Source organism: Herpailurus yagouaroundi, unplaced genomic scaffold (assembly GCF_014898765.1).
Source record: "Herpailurus yagouaroundi ecotype Mexico unplaced genomic scaffold, PumYag 188, whole genome shotgun sequence".
NCBI classification, from domain to species: Eukaryota; Metazoa; Chordata; class Mammalia; order Carnivora; family Felidae; genus Herpailurus; species Herpailurus yagouaroundi.
Window position 1 is genome coordinate 6,985,318 of NW_024412419.1, and position 17,315 is coordinate 7,002,632.

The following is a 17,315-nucleotide window of genomic DNA, read 5'->3' on the forward strand; positions in this document are numbered from 1 at the left end:
ACTTTGTGGGATTGAGCCCCGAGTCGGGCTCCGCACTGATGGTTGGAGCCTGCTTGGGATTCTCTCTCTCCCTCTTTCTCCCCTCTGCCCCTCCCCTTGCTCACTCGCTCACTCTCTCTCTCTCTCTCTCTCAAAATAAATAAGCATTTAAAAAAAGGAATTGAAGGAATTGTTTCCTTATGCTCTTTTAGGTCTTCTTCTGATTCTTCTAGTTCATTTCTTCACATAGAAAATTTTCAAGTACGTTAGATCTTAATGCAGTTGAGTTTGATAGCTTTTTAAACCACATCTCCACTTCCTTTTCATTCCTGTATCTGAGGAAGGAAATTCATTACTGTTTTATTACTACATCTCATACAGTATAATGTCTACTGGTCCTTCTCCCAGAGAATGTAAAGATAGATAGGTCTGTGTCTTTAAACATATGTGGTATGATGGAACTTACAAAAATTTGTCCTTTTTTGATGTTGAAATATAGTATTTGCAGAATTTAAAAATAGTTAAAGGGGCACCTGGGTGACTCAGTTAAGCATTCAATTACTGATTTCTGCTCAGGTCATGATCTCATGGTTCATGAGTTCAAGCCCTGAGTCAGGCTGTGCACTGACAGCACAGGGCCTGCTTGGGATTCTCTGTTACCCTCTGTCTGCCCCTCCCTGCTCACCCTCTATCTCTGTCTCTTAAATAAATAAACATTTAAAAAGATAAATAAAATCGTTAAAAATCTTACCTGAGACTTCAGAGCGATACTATAAGGTATCCACATTTTTGCCTCCTGTGAAGATTTTTTTTCTTTTAAATATTTATTTATTTTTGAGAGAGAAAGAGTGTGTGTGAGCAGGGGAGGGGCTGAGAAAGAGGGGGACAGAGGATTTGAAGCCAATTCTGTGCTGACAGCAGAGAGCCCGATGCGGGGCTTGAACTCACAAACTGTGAGATTATGACCTGAGCCAAAGTCGGACGTTTAACCGACTGAGCCACCCAGGCACCCCTTCTGTTAAGATTTTTTTTAAGATACTTCTAAGGGAAATTTTTAATGATTTATCTGAAGTTTTAAATATCAGACATGTATTAATGAGCGAATTTACAGCAATTCTTTTAATATATAATGAGCCAGATATAAGAAGGCTAATTGATGAATATCCTTCCTTGCAGTTGAGTTTGAGGGGGGAAAAAGTTAGGACGTGAGGCTTTTGTTGCCAGAGAAGAACAGAGGGTTGTATTGACTCCTGTTCACAAAACTTTTTAATGGAAGCAATCTTATACCTATAGGAAAATGTATTCAGTTGGCAATCTAAGAGCTGATTTCCCAGACTCTGCTGGTTGAGAGGGAGGGAGGAGAGGTTTTATAGTCAGACTATTTAGGAGAAGCGGAGTTGAACAAAAATAAGCTGTTTTCTTTACCGCTGGACTTTTCAGAGTTTTATTATGCCATTATGCATTATAAATCTTCAAGAAATACAGTACGCAGCATTTTAAAAAGTTTTAACTACAGAACTGGGAACACAGTATAGATGTGTATGTCACTTATATATAACTTGTGTATATGCATAGAGAAACTGTTGTCAATACCTGTTTCTTTGTACAGGTATTGATATACCAAATGTAGCTTTGTATTAGAATGTGGTTCTGTGAGGGGCGCCTGGGTGGCGCAGTCGGTTGAGCGTCCGACTTCAGCCAGGTCACGATCTCGGGGTCTGTGAGTTCGAGCCCCGGGTCAGACTCTGGGCTGATGGCTCAGAGCCTGGAGCCTGTTTCCGATTCTGTGTCTCCCTCTCTCTCTGCCCTTCCCCCGTTCATGCTCTGTCTCTCTCTGTCCCAAAAATAAATAAATAAATAACGTTGAAAAAAAAAATTAAAAAAAAAAAAGAATGTGGTTCTGTGATTTCAGCCATAGGTGTGGTTACTTAAAATCATTAGCTCTAGTTTTTTTTCTCTGAAGTGCAGTCACTTTACTTACGGTGAAGTCTTTTACGGCAGCCATCCTCAACCATGCAAAACAGAAACTAAGAAGTAGGTGAAGGGAAGCAGATCCACAAAGAACTATCAGAAAAGCCATTCACCTTGTACACGTGTCAGGCCAGCCAGCTGTATGTATGTTAATAAATCAGCACATTGGAAACCACGCGCTCGGCACAGCCGGCCGCAGCGGGCGAAGTCGGAGGAATCCTCGCTCTCTCGGTCTTGCTCTCTGAGGTGCTCGTGTGCAGGCAGACAAGCTCACCCAGCTTCTCGTCATCTGGGCCATCCCTGTATTTAAGATCGGTCTCCTGGGGGCAGTGCTCCTTTCATCACCTCACCAGCACTTAAGGGAAAAGTCACCCTGACAAATCATCTGACGTAGAGCCTTGTCCCCTCATACAGTTATAAGAGCAAACACTGTTATCACTGCCTGGCTGCTCTTTGTCCTTACTTGATGAGAGGAAACAAGTATGAAATACACTGGCTTTTTCCTCTTTGGGTTCATTTATTAGTAGCGAAGACCAGTTACATTTAAGAAAGTTGGGTTTCATGCTTGTAAGGTATTTGGTTTTGTTAGTTTTTGAGCAATCATTACTTTCTTTTAAAAATTCTTGCCCCTTGGTCGTAGGAGTTCTTCAACACCTGTCTTTATGGACAGATATTGGCAAGATCTTATCTTTATTGATGAGATATCACCTATCTTTATTGACCTCTCTATCCAAAGATGCTCCTCCTCTGCTAGTGTTGAGCCCAGTATAGACTTGCACCTTTGCATGAGGGAGCTCGCCGTGTACGAGGCCTAAACCAGCGTGCAGGAGCACGTACATTTCTGGCCTGCACCTGCAGCCTTCCCACCATATTACAACTGTTGACAGCTTTCGGAGGCCCCAGCACCTATACGTTTACTTGGTTGCTGAACTGATTGGAACTGAATTGAACCTAGCTCTTCTTGCCAGATCTGCCCCGTGACTCTTGCCTTTGGTCTCTTGGTGGCTCTGTTCCTGTCCTCATCATAGACCTATATAACATTTTTTATTTTTCATGTTAAAATTCATGTCATTTTCATGGTTCACATGTCAGATGGTCATCATTGTGATTGAATATCTAAATAATTGCATTTTCCAAGATTCTGTTTTTTTCAAGTTTTTTGTGTTTTTTTATTTTAATAATAGGTCATGGGCTTTTTAGCAGACAAAAAACCAGAACAAGGCCAGCGGGTCTCAGGAATACTTGTTAAAAGAAACTTTAATTATCACATACTTTCTCCTTGTGACCTCTCCAGTAAGTATACTATTAAACATCAAATATCAGTTACTTTAATATTGAAAGAAAATCTGTGAAAACTTTTCATACTAATGGCCAAATCTTAAGTAGCAGCCAAATAATAAAATAGAAATTGATGAATTAATGATCCACATAGTTTTATGGGGGAAAAAAAAAATCTTCCTTGAACTACTTAAATGTTTGTATTCTTTGCAAAATAACTTTTTTCTTAACTGGGAACATAAGTTGACCTCTAAGACAGGTTGACTGCTCCTGCTGACCCTTTACAAGCCTGTTTTCCACCTTTTTACAGTGGAGTCCTGGTACTTTTGTTTTCTAACGTAAACTTGAATGCCCCCCCACCCCACCCCCGACACACACACACATTTTGGTCTTTGTGACCTATAGTTGTACATTCCTTGCTGGGCCTTTATGTCGTGTGCCTGTGTAAATGCTGAGCCATCACTGCTTTCACAGTAAATATGGTATTATTATCTTCAGTAATGGTGCTCAGTTTTATGCAGATAGCCATAACAGAGTATGAGCACCTCATGAAGGAGGAAGAAATAGCAGTGTTTAGGGATTCATCTGAGCTGGGCCAGCTGTCAGCTTCTAGCCCATCACACAGTGGAGTGTAACTTGTTCTCTATCCAGCGGTTAGTGGATCTTACTCTGTGCCAGGCACAGTGCCAGGCGTTGGAGGACTAAAGGTATGCTACAGAGCATGTGCCAGCCCCTGGAAGGCTGTCTAGGGAGAGGTGCAGCCTTGTCAAGAGCTAGTCCCAGCACTGATGAGTGACAGAGAGGTGCATGGTAAGTGCATGAGGAGAGAACGGACCCAGACAAGTCGGAACAAGTTTTGCAAACCAGGTAGCCCTTGTGGCAGGTGGTGAAGGATTGCCTGGCCCAGAAGAAGGGTTGCCTGGCCCAGAAGAAAGCAGAGGACAGCTGGTGCCCTGGCTCGGAGATCTCCAGGGACCTGATTTTTTTAGGGCAGTGAGGCTGCTTTCTTACGGCTGAAGCAAAAGCTAACTAGTGGGGGGTGGCTGTGGGGAGTTAAGGGGGGAATGTAGGGCAGGAACCAATTAAGGAGCATCTTCTAAGCTTTCTCAAAAATAAGTTCTCCTTTACTTTGCTTTAATTTCTCTCTACTCGTGTATGTGTTTACAGGCTCTATTTTCTGCGACCAGTATTGTTAAAGTGTATCTATTCTAATTTCCTCTTCAGATTATACTGACTTGGCCATGAGCACTGTGAAACAGACCCAAGCCATTCCATATACTGGTCCTTTTAATTTGCTCTATTACCAGCTACAGAAGTTGACAGGTGGGTATTTCTTGAAATTCACCTAATTGTTTTCTGCTTTTGAGTAAGAGAAGTATATACCCAGGAAAGGAGACTGTTCCATTTGGGTTGTTGTCTCAGAATTGCACAGATGTTATTTGCACTTCACTTGGACATGTTATCACCTTTGGGTAAATTTTTGAAAATATACTCCTAAGTTTTTTTTAATTGCATTATACTTCTTAGCTTTGATCCACTGAAAATTCTAAAAATATCAGTAACCTTTGCTGCTCATGTTTAAAATCCACTTTAGTTTACTCTTCTAAATTTCATCTATCTCTTTTCTTTGTTCAGTGAAAATAGGTTTTCTGGTTCCATCAGTACCAATCTATACGGCAGGTTTTAGAAGAACACACGAACACTGGCCAAAGGCCAATAAAACAGTAAACCTATTCTGTTTTCATATTAGATCATTTGAGTTAGATTTTTATGTATTAACATAATGAGAGGCAATGACTAAGTTAAAAGGCGTGGATGCCCTCTAATAAGCGTGAACACTTTAATTTTTTTTCTATAATTTTTTTTTAATGTTTATTTATTATATTTGAGAGCACAAGTAGCGAAGGGGCAGAGAGAGAAGGAGACACAGAATCTGAAGCAGGATCCAGGCTCTGAGCTATCAGCACAGAGCCCAGTGCGGGGCTCAAACCCACAAGCTGTGAGATGACCTGAGCCGAAGTCTGACGCTCAACAGACTGAGCCACCCAGGCACCCCAAAGCGGGAACAATTTAAATTACTTTCTATTAATGTGCTCTTCGTTATTCAAATAGCAAACTATTACTATAAAATAAGTCAGTAGAAAGAAAATCTTTTTTTGCTTCATCTTCACATGAGAATTACAGGTCATAACATAGAAAGTTAATAAAATATGTCTGAGTTAATTCTTAATTAAGAGGTGACTGGAAGGACCAGAAAAGCCTCCTCTTAGACAATAGAATTTCCCTAAAGAATGATTAAGCTTATGAAGACAGAAGGAAGAAGTGACTATTGGCAGTAGTTGACTAGTCTCATGTCAGATTTTAAGATACTAGTGGAGTATTAAGACGCTAGTGGCTAAATCTCTTACGTAAACACAGATATTTAACAATCACCGAAGTTTGCAACTGATAAGATGTTTCATGTCCCAGGTAAATCCTGCCTCATTAGATGAATTTTTAGAATACATGTTGAGATCTTTCAGTTGCTGTAAGCAATCAACATAAAACTTACTTAGTTATTTGAAATCTCACTATTCAAATGAGTAATTAATTTTTTCATTGTGAATCAGATTTATTTCAGCTATCTCTATAAACAAAGGAATAATGATGCCTCTGGAAGATTATCAGAAAATTATATACATCTTAATATTGCTTCCTTTTTTCAGGTGATGTGGAAGAATTAGAAATTCAAGAAAAACCTGCTCTGAAAGTATTCAAAAATATTACTGTAATACAGGAACCAGGAATGGTGGTATTAGAAGTAAGATAAGATCATTTGCCTAAACAAAGAGGGGAAAAAAGTTTTAAGACTTCACATATAATTGTAGAGAAAATTTGTTCTTAAGAAAAAAATTACTGGAAAATACATACATGCATGGTTTTTTTCCAAGACCAGCTTTAAATATGACCTTGCTGGGCATTTTCTATGTAGTTCTAGTAACATAAAAACTAGTATTAAATTAAGGCTTAATATTTAGCATGGATAGTGAGTATAGGTCTCTCAGATGAGAAGTTTCAACTAATTTTGTGATGGCCCTGGATGTCTTCAGTTACATCAGAACATCCGACATTCTCAAGAGAAAAATCAAATTGTTACATTGAAACAAATAGACTTGTCATGTTAGCACTTTTAAGACCGTGGAATTTTGAAAATTCAAATAAGCAATATTGAAATGACCCAAATACACAAAGGCTAGAAACCACTGAATGTGGCTTCTACTATTAGAATTTTCAATTCCTACAAGTGGAATTTGGAACCCAGACGCCAGATTAATTTGATGGTTGATTTCGATAGCTTGGCATCTGTCCGCTTCAAAGAAGGACTTTTAGAGTGAATCCTCGAACTGAATGATCCAGGGAAGTGCCTGGTTTCATTCTCTGCCTCACGGAGAATCGCATGTAAATGTCCCAGCTAGATGGTGCGCTGTTTTGTTCATACACATTATTTTTTAAAACTAAAAAAGATCTGCCAACTCGGGTTCCACTGCAGTTCTGGGATTTAAGTTGAAATTTGATTCATAAAGATGAAAGTAACTGAAGAAGGTGTCAGAAGGAGTAGTTGTCTATAACACGATGTCAGACACAATAACACATAAACATTACTGCCCTAGGAAAGGGAAAAATTATTAGAGATGTTCATTTAGCTCTTTCTCCTAAATGCTGTATTTGCATTCCCTGGAATTAACATGTCCAAGAGCGTCTCAGAGAAAGGTTTTCAAGTGCCTCACAACGCTTGTAAAAGCGCTTTTTGAAAAGGTAACAGGTAGGGAAGGCACGTGTTCCTGAAGTAATTCACCTGCTCTCTCCCTGGCCTGGCAGGCCTGGAAAACTATCTTGGAACACCCACCCAGCATGTGCACAAGCGTCAGGGTCCTAGGCTTCGGCTTCGTGTGAGAAACAAAAGTACATGTTTAGAGATACTACCCTGTGCCAGCACTGGGTGTACTTCTGAAACATGGTGCTTAGGGCTCGGCCTGCTGCCAGCAGTCCCCACCGGTCACCTCACACCAGTGACCTCTGTGAGACGAAGGTGCTGGGTAGGAGGATTAAATGAGGGAATGCATATCAGGCCCCTGCCGCAGAGGAAGTGCTCAGGACATGTTACTATTGTTATTAGTAGGACATTAGAGAAGTCCCACATTATTAGTTTTAGGAAACAATTAGTTAATGTCAGTGGAAAATGCTAGAAACAGAAGTCCCATATGTACAGTCTTTTGTGGTTAGCTGTATTCCTACCTTCCTAATTCTGCCTTTTGCTTCCCAGTGGTTAGCAAACCCTTCCAACGATATGTATGCGGATACAGTAACAACCGTGATCCTGGAAGTTCAGTCAAACCCGAAAATCAGGAAAGGTATAACATTATTTCATTTTTATCAATTAATTCTTTGGCTTCTCCCGTGGTCTGTGAACTAAAAAGCAGAAGACAGAGTCCTAGAACTTGAAATCTGATTTTCCCCTTCCTGTCACCTTTAAGATATAATATAACAATGCAGATTACTAATATTTTACTTTCTGTTTTGGGTCTTGTGCTATTGCCAAAATTCTGGTTGCCATGAACACAAAGATAAAATTCCTTAGTAATAGTCCTCTTAAAAACAGTTTAACAGAAATTCCAAAGTATTGCTGAATTGAGCCAGCATGTCTAGTAAAAAATAATGCTGCCTTATACATATTTAGTAAAACTTGTTGAACTGAATGGAATCTCTCTATAGGGCAATTTTGCAACCACTTTTTGTTTTCTTGGTACGTAGCAACTTTCAGTCAAAGAAAGATATCTTTGTGTTAGTAAAGATACCTTTGTGTTATGTCTTCATAGTTTTATTCTTTTTTATACATAAATCAGTATTAAACATGTCTTAAGGTATGCATCATTGGCATATAAAGTAGCCCTTTTTGCTACTATGGGAGGAAGTCACCCTGAAGAATTTCAGGGGCCAGCCTGAAATAAAGGCCAGCCTGTACCCCTCTCCTAGCTTCAGATCTTGTTCTCTGATAGAATAGTTCTCTTTCTTAAAATAAAAAAATAAAATAAAAAATGGGTTAGTAGTATTTGATTTCAGAAGGAAAAAATGTTTAGCTGAATAGTTCATAATGCATCTTCTTATAACAACTAAATTCTGGAATGAATAAATACCTAGACAAGTGTAAATTACTCATCTGAGGTAAGCATTTGAATTTGAGTAACACTAAAAATTTCAATTTGGGCACCACTGATCATGTGTTTTAATTGAATCAATGGGTAATGGATCCCCCTGTGTGCACCTAACGTGGGGGAGGGAGCTGTGTGTTTATACAGGCCACAGGAGAACATCCAGCTCGGATTCTCACAGGATGCTCATTCAGCGTCCCAGTCTCTGCCCTGGAGCACAAAACACGCCCAGGCCAGAACAGTTTTAAAGGCAGTGGTCAGTTTTCTCTTATTTGACGGTTTTACATTTTGCCTATCTTAGGTGATACAAATGTAAAGGATGAAGTGCAGGGTGGGGGGGGTGTGTAGGAGGGGGGACCTTTTACAGAGGCCACCACTAACTAGTGGCACAGCAGTTAGGAGCAGCGGAACAAGGGACGGAGCGAAGCACAGGGGACAAGAACCCAAGGATTACACGCGGGGTTTTTCGTGGGCGCACCTTTCGGTGTTGATGCCCACTTTGCTGAGAACACGGCCGGGCTTCGTATTTCCCGTCTGTGTTGTAGGGAAGGAACATGTGAGCCATCCTAGACCGGTCTGACCTTACACCGGGTACTTTTCTTAGTGCTCTGATCCAGCATGAAAATGCACCTTCGCTCTGATTGATGGTCGTTGAGTCAGAAGTAACTATTATTAGTGATCCCTTTTCAGTAACAATAATTATATAAACATTTCTCCCTAAAGTTAGCCTCTGGGCATTTCAGCAGAGATTCATTGGAGACAAGTAGGAATAGGTTTTTTTCCATGAGTTTCTTGTGCTAAATTAGCTGGCTGGCCTATTTTCCCTCGTTCTTGCCTACTTTGTGTTACATGAAAAGGATACTATTTTCTTCTGGAGTAGTGAGGTGCTTGCATATTCATTTGACACATACTGATTGAGCACCTTCTGTTTGGCAGGTACTCTTCTAGGTGCTTCAGGTACCGCAAACAAAGCAGATTGTTATGCTTTAGGAGCGGATATGTTAGCGCTGGGGCTAACCCCGTGAGGTTTGGAGTGGGGGCAGATGTGTAGGGGTCTGTGGGCCATTTGAAGGACTTTGGACTTGTAGTCTGAGTAAAGTGTAATACTGTAATACTGAGTAATACTGTAAGGTTTTTAAAGGATTGCTGTGGTGCTCGTTGAGAGGAGATTGGGGAGGGCAAGTAAGAAAGCAGATGTTTCAGGTTGGAGCTCCTGTGGCCCTGCAGGTAGGAGGTGGCACTCTGGGGAGGGTGGGAGTGGTGCTGGTGGCAGAAAGTGGTTTGATTCTGGAGATAACGTCGAAGGTCAAGCCAGCAGTATTTCCTGGGTTAGATACAGAGGGTGAGAGAAAACAGACGAGATGAATTTTAAAGAGAGAAGACAGTGACCCAAGGAGTGACTCAGGAAGTGATACCTTAGCGTGGAGTGCTGCTGTCACCCTCAGGGCTAAGTGACAGGGTTTACTAGGTAGTACTTGCTTCTTCAGAATCTGGAAAATATTACAAGGACTGATACACTCCCTCTTTTCATCTGCTGCACATGGGGCAGTTAAGGATGTTCATTCTGTACATTTCTTGTGGCAAGAATTGACTTTGTCGTATCCAAACATGGTATTTTAACGTGTTAGAGCAGTCAACAAGTAAGGCCCACAAGCCACGTCCATCCCTCCACCTGTTTTTATAAAGTTTTATTGAAACAGCAATGCCCGTTTGTTTACATACCGTCTAGTGCTGCTCTTTGAGCAGCCACAGCAGAGTTGAGTAGTTACAGCAGAGACCATGTGGTTCACAAAGCCTAAAACACGATCTGGCCATTTCCAGAAGTTTGCCAAGTCTATTTGAGAGGCAACTTCGGTGAACAGTCTGATTCTGTGTTGCTAGCATTTCGCTCCCCTTTAATTTCTTAGCCTGTTGACACTTGGGTTCAGATTCTGGAAACTTGTATTTGTGTCTGTGTGTGTGTGTTTAGCCCCGACTTCAATTTCTGTATCCCTTCTCACTGAGGACGAGGATGCACAGCAAAGCTTATTTTTCAAAATACATTATTTTATGTTCTTACATTCCATTACATTCTTCTGCACCTGTGTCCTGTTTTGACACACACACTACTAAGGGCAGTTATACGTGTAGAACTATGATTTCACATTATACACAGTGTAATCTTAGGTGTCTGAGGAGCTTATTAAATATTAGTAATAAATATGCAAATATACATACATGTGCACTCACATTTTTGAAAGTTTCTTTTAATAGTTTCATGGCTTAAATGTTTTTAATACTGTCTTTTATGAGATTTTACATGTCAGTTAAGTGCTTATATGATACTTAATAGCATTGATCATAATTGAAGTATAAAGTTTTATTATATAGCTTTCTAGGCTGGCATCTGGTTTGTTGTATATTTAGTTAAAACTCATGAAACCGTTTCATCACAAGGAAAAAAAAACTTTTGTGACTGTGTGTTGTGATGGACGGTTAACTACACTTACCGTGGTCATTTTGCTATGTATACCAATATCAAATCATTATGTTGTATATCTGAAACTCCTATAATGTTCTATGTCAATGAGATCTACATTTTTTTAAATATTTATTTTGAGAGAGAGAGAGAGAGAGAGCACAAGCAGGAAAAGGGTAGAGAGAGAGAATCCCAAGCAGGGTCTACACCATCAGCACGGAGCCCGACACGGGGCTCAATCCCACGAACTGTGAGATCATGACCTGAGCCGAAACCAAGAGTTGGACGCTTAACTGACTGAGCCACCCAGACAACCCGATATCTACATTTTTTAGAAAGGAAAAAGACTCATGAGTTAAAATTAATCAGAGTTATTATCGTCTGACTTATAATTTGGAAGAAATGACAATTTGACTCTTCCAGAGAGTAGATTCACCACAGTCAACTATAAAACATTTACATCACTCCACAAAGAGACACCGTATCTCTAGCTATAATCCCCCAAACAACCACTAATCTACTTTCTGTCTCTATGGATTTGCCTCTTCTGGACACTTCATATAAATAGAATTATCACACATGGGTTTTTGTGACTAGCTTCTTTCACTTAGCATAATGCTTTCAAGGTTCATCGCTGTACCATGAATCAGTCTTCACTCCTTTTTATGGCAAAATAACTTTGTAAGAAACGGCCAGATAGTTCTGTACTGTTTTATTGCTGGTGATAGCCTGGGAGATGGTTATGTCCCTGGGCACACTTGAAACTCCAGATCATCTTCCTGAACCATCAGATTGTTTTGGGAAGGGGAAGCTAAGTAATCTGACAAGTCGTTTTATTTCATTCCATTTCTTAAAGATTTTTTTCTTCAAAGTAATCTCTACACACAGTGTGTGGCTCGAACTTATAACCCTGAGATCAAGAGTCACACGTTCCACCAACTGAGCCAGCCAGGTACCCCCTAACTGGCAAATGATTTTAAATATTAATTTTAGTAAAATCATTACAGGTGCATTATATATAGTACAGTACTAAATTTGTATAATGTTTTAGGTAAAGCAAAAACTTCAGAGATCTCTGAGCATGGATGTGCCCCTAGAACTCCTGGAGTCACGATTTCACTTCACTCACAAAGGAAATGCGGAAAAGTTTGAGAAACATTACAAATAAAATTCGAAATCATCTTAAATGTCATTTTGTGGTTCTTTGTTTAACAAGAACAAAAAAGCAGTTTGCCGCAGCAGGTAGATGGAGTGTTGGTCACTTGAAGGATTCCGTAGTTAATTACCTTATCAATAACTGTGTTCAGATTGCTGACTCGGGAATTCTTTTAAATAAGAATTTGGAAATTGAACTCTTGCTTTTGTTCCCCCCCAGGTGCAGTACAGAAGGTTTCTAAAAAATTAGAAATGCACGTTTATAGCAAAAGGTTGGAGATCATGCTCCAGTAAGTGTTGCCCCAATTATTGCCCCACAAAGGGTGAGCAAGGCAGAGGGCGGGGAGGAGGCAGCTGGCATTTAGTTCTGACTCACTAATGGTTGTGAGGCTCAGACAGGTTACTTGACCGCTCTGGATGTCTGAGTTTGTGTCTGTTACGTGGCTTGAACGGCATCCTTCCAGCTAAACACTCTAGCTAGTTCCAGATACCTTTGACCTCTGTGGTGCGCCATTTCTGTTATAGCTGACGAAGATTCGCCGACTGCCTTTTCTTGCCTGTGTCCAGCCTGCTGATTGGACTGCTGTTGCAGGAGCCCCTGTAACTGATGGGGACAGATGTGCAAATTAATGATTAAACTGTAGCTCCTTGAGGGGCGCCTGGGTGGCTGTTAAGTGTCTGACTCTTGATTTCAGCTCAGGTCATGATCCCAGGGTCGCGGGATTGAACTCCGAGGTGTGCATGGAGCCTGCTTAAGATTCTCTGTCTCCCTCTCTCTGTCTCTGTCTCTGTCTCTCTCCCCCTCCCCCCTCCCTTCTTCCCCACTCGTGCGTGCTCTCTTATTCTCTAAAATAAAACAAATAAAAAACTGTAGCTTCTCAATGACAGAGGCAGTGTCTTAGTGACTTCTGTCACTAGGAAGATGACACACAAAAGATGCTCAGTGAATAGTTTGACTCCGAGGCTTCTGGAACTGATTCACAGGGGCAGGCAGCCTGTGGACTTGTGAGCCACTTCAACTAGATGCCTGGATTTGAATACCGGCTCTGCTGCTTTCCAGCCTCGGGGCTTCAGATCCCTTCCATGTGTCTTGTTTTCCTTCTGTGTAGAAGGGGCTTCTTGCTAAGATTTAAGTCGGCTCTTGGCCCAACATGGGGCTTGAACTCACGGCCCTGAGATCAAGAGTCACATGCGCTACCAACTGAGCCAGTCAGGCACCCCTGAAGCAAGCATTCTTAATGATAGCTGTGGATTTTACTCATTTTATAAAATTAACAAAATATGTGAAGTTACATCAAGTACATCTCAGGAATAGATAGAAGTCGTCTACTTTGGAATTAGGGGCTGTTTTCAGTATTATTTTTCCCTCAGTATACGAAAGTGTACTTGACTTATTTGTAAATGTACTCTGTACTAACGTTGCATCTTTGTCTTAAGGGACATATTTGGAGAAGACTGTGTAAGTGTAAAAGACGGTTCCATTCTCAGTGTCACAGTGGATGGAAAAACTGCTAATATAAACCTGGAGACACGGGTATGTAACTGCTCCTTCCTACACATCAAGACATTTGGGAAAGAAAGCGAGAACAAAAATGATCTGGTCTCACACCAGACAGCACACTTTTCCCTTCTGACGTGTCCTTCCAGATTTTTCCTACATAGCTTTTCACAGGCTGGGTTTATGTTACTATACGTAAAGTCATACGTTCTTGCTTTTTCTTTTATTTATTTTTTAATTATTTTTTAAGCAATCTCGACACACAGTGCAGGGCTCGAACCCACAACTTCAAGCACAATCGGAAGTGGGGTGCTCTTCCAGCTGAGCCAGGCGGGCACCCCACTTTATTGCTTCTTTCCCATCCTCTCTAAGTGTTCTTGCGCGGCACTGCACAGCACACGTCGGTATGTGTATATTCCCCCCATTGTCTTCCTGTTCCACGAGAGGCCTGAATCCACCCCGGCATTTTCTCTAGTTTGGCATCCGGTTGATTTTAGATTTTTTCAGAGAAGCCGCTCTCTGGTTTGCACCAGCAAGATCCAAGTGGCTGTCCCAGACAATAGGATTCGAGCCTGCTCTGGTCTCACACCACAGATCCCACATAAGTATTCCACAAGCATAAATGAATAAGTATATCTTCCTTGCGGGCTTGGTTTTGAAGATTAAAACAGTTCTAAGCAAATAACATGTTTTAAATTTCTTTTATGTTCTGTAACTATACAGATGCTTTGAGGAGACACTAAGTTTATCTTACCCCAGTAGAAAAATAAGATAAGAACATAAACAAGTGAATCTCTAGAGATGAAATATGGATAGCCAGCAAACACAGGAAACAAATGTTCAGATCCAATCCACTAATAATTAGAGGAAATACAGACTGAAAGTATGAAATATCACTGTTTGCCGATCATGTGGTCACAGATTACTAACAAGAGTGCTGTGACCCAGTGATGGTGAAAACAGGAAGTTTATTCTCAGGTGCAGTTTGGGGCGGGGAGGCAATTTTAAATGATACAGCACGTTCTTTCTGCAGAGCAGTTTGGTGATATGCATGAAAGGCTCAAAAAATAAATGCCTTTATCTACAGTTACACTTAACTGGACTTAAACGAAGAAAATAATTAGACAAGTTAATGATAAAATAGAGCAAAGATATATATACAAGGATTTCCATTTTAGCAGTGATTATAATATAAACAAAACTGCAAGAGACCAAAATATCCAAGAGTGGGAGGCAGTAAACAAAATAACCGAATAAATAGAGTATGTGTATGGTGTGTGCTTATACATGGAGTACTGTATATATCGGGAAGTATATATATACAGGCCATCAGGAAGATGGCCATGTGGGTGACTAATGTGCACAGGTGTCCACCTGCATTATTGAGTGGAAAGAACAGTTACAAGATAGCAAGGATGATAAATTACCCCATTTTGGTTTTAAAGAAATATATATGTATAGCTAAAAGTCTGGAATGTTATACCCTAAAATGTTAACAGTAGTTATCATTACGTCATAGAATAAGGGTGTTATTTTTTTTCTTTACTAAGTTTTGATATGAACAATATTTATGGTATGATAAAAAAATTTTAAAACAGCGTATAAAACCTGGGTGGCTCAGTCCAGTTGAGCATCTGACTTCCGTTCAGGTCATGATCTCGCAGGTTGTGAGTTTGAGCCCCACATCGGGCTCACTGCTGTCACTGTAGAGCCCGCTTTGGATCCTCTGTTCCCTCTCTCTGTACCCCTCTCCCGCTTGCGCGCTCTCTCTCTCTGTCTCTCTCTCTCTCTCTCTCTAAGAGAGAGTTCACTGAGAACTCCAGGTCTCTTTTAAGAGAGAGAGTGCAAGCAGGGGCGGGGCAGAGAGGGAGACTGTCAGCACAGAGCCCAACTCAGGGCAACGCGGGGCTCAGACTCACAAACCACGAGTGCATGACCTGAGCTGAAGTCAGACACTCAGCTAACTGAGCCACCCAGGCACCGCAAAAAATAAACATTAAAAAAATAAATAAAACAGCTTGTAGTGTTTTGTAGCTGAGAAATAACTAGAAGATTGTAAGCCTAAATCAAATTTAATACCAAATGATGAAAAAAAAAAAAAAGCTTCCAAATGCTGAGCAGACGAGCACATCCAGAGCTCAGTAATTTGTATTACAAAGACTGACTTCCTTGTAGTATCATTTACTGGGTCAGAATATGGGCTTTGAAGTAAATATAGTTCACCATAGATTGTCCGTTTATTCTTTTTTTCTCCAAAATACATCTCTAATCAGACCCAGTCATTGTGCTGTCGGGAAACTGCATCCAGGCACCTGCCCCCCAGCGCGCGCGGTGTCGCAGTTCAGGTTCTTGAGAGTCCGTGTGGCCTCCCTCCCCCCCACCGGAAATGACTCTTCTTAAAGAGTAGTTTCTCTTCCATATAGCACTTGTAGACACTTAACGTCGAAAGGCCTGTTTGTGCTTTCACTTTCAGACGGTCGAATGTGAGGAAGGAAGCGAGGATGATGAGTCCCTCCGGGAGATGGTGGAGCTGGCCGCGCAGAGACTCTACGAGGCCCTCACGCCAGTTCACTGAGAACTGCGGGTCTGTGGACATGTTAAAGCTTGTCTTTAATGCTTGACTCTACTTCTCTTAAAATAAAATACGTTAGTTTCTCTGGAATAGCCTATTTACTTGTGATGTCAAATGGCCTGTGTTCCAACAGCTTAAATGCTGCTAAGTTGCCAACTCCTCTGTCCATGATTCCAGAACTACCAAATAAACTGTTACTTCAGAGCTTACTGATTCTGCTTCCAGGCATGTGCACAGCTGCCCCTGAAACCTTTCAGGTCTGCCCATAGCAACTGAATGAGAATGCCTTGCTGTCCTTTTTAAAAAGGAAAGAAAATACACAGTGGTTTGTATTTTCATGTGCATATTCTGAGTTTGACTTCATAGAGATTATCACCTAAAGCCCCTTTTGTGTTTCTTCCCTCCTGATACTCTTGCCAGATTCCTTAATTTATACATTTGTAAAATGACGACTTTTGGGATTCAGTGGTATTTTCTTTGTATAATACCTGCACATTCAATTCCGATATTCAGAATACAATTTTTATGACTCAAGTTCAAGGGTATTCAGGTGTGAGTTGTTGAATTGCTTTCTGTGTAATCATTAGACCGGTTTCCTGGAGTACGTGTAATTCAGACTGGCACATCACTGGACACAGGAGTGGCTGGTGCTGTGTGCCGAGGGAGCAGGTCACCAGGGGTCTCCAGTCTCTGCTGCCACACAGGGGCGGGACGGCCGCCCCTACGGAGGGAACGAGCGCACGCCCACCTTTACCTACCGTCTAACGCGAGAGCCACTCTCACTGTCAAGCGAAAGGCGTGCCAACCAGTCACTAAGCTCTACCGACACTGTTTAGTCCTCCTGTGGCCTCACCTGTTGGTGACTTCACAGCCATTGAGCAGGGTAGTGACAAACTCCAGTGCAAAACTCGGAAGTTTTACTTGAAATACATTTCTTCTGTAAGGAACCCCACTTTGTCTCTGGCCCAAACCAAAGCTCTGAGGGTCACCTTTTAGAAGTGTCGTATAAGACTTTGTTACGATAGATTTAAAAACAGTAAGACAGTATATAGAGTAGAAAGGGTACGTGCGTGTGTTTTCTCCTAGGCCTTCTCCCTGAGGTAACCAATCTGAGTTCAGGATTCTCAGTTGCTCTTGAACCTGCCTTTGTCATCTCTCCCCCGTGGCTCTGTGAGTCTGTCATCCTGGCCCCTCTGATTCCTGCCAAGCCTCACT

At 41.2% G+C, this 17,315-nt stretch overlaps 1 protein-coding gene across 3 annotated transcripts in view; it reads left to right on the forward strand.

The window, feature by feature from the left end:
- Positions 1–16,309, forward strand: part of CPSF3 (cleavage and polyadenylation specific factor 3) — a 39,858-nt gene extending 23,549 nt beyond the window's left edge. For 2 of the 3 annotated variants that reach the window (XM_040496020.1, XM_040496021.1), the window contains exons 12-18: positions 3,135–3,243; positions 4,453–4,551; positions 5,934–6,028; positions 7,532–7,619; positions 12,251–12,320; positions 13,468–13,564; positions 16,002–16,309. In XM_040496020.1, the coding sequence (XP_040351954.1) occupies positions 3,135–3,243; positions 4,453–4,551; positions 5,934–6,028; positions 7,532–7,619; positions 12,251–12,320; positions 13,468–13,564; positions 16,002–16,103 (660 nt within the window). In that variant the 3' untranslated portion in view covers positions 16,104–16,309. The remainder of the gene's footprint in view (positions 1–3,134; positions 3,244–4,452; positions 4,552–5,933; positions 6,029–7,531; positions 7,620–12,250; positions 12,321–13,467; positions 13,565–16,001) is intronic. The other variant, XR_005797100.1, reaches the window with a different exon arrangement.
- Positions 16,310–17,315: the final 1,006 nt, after the last annotated feature.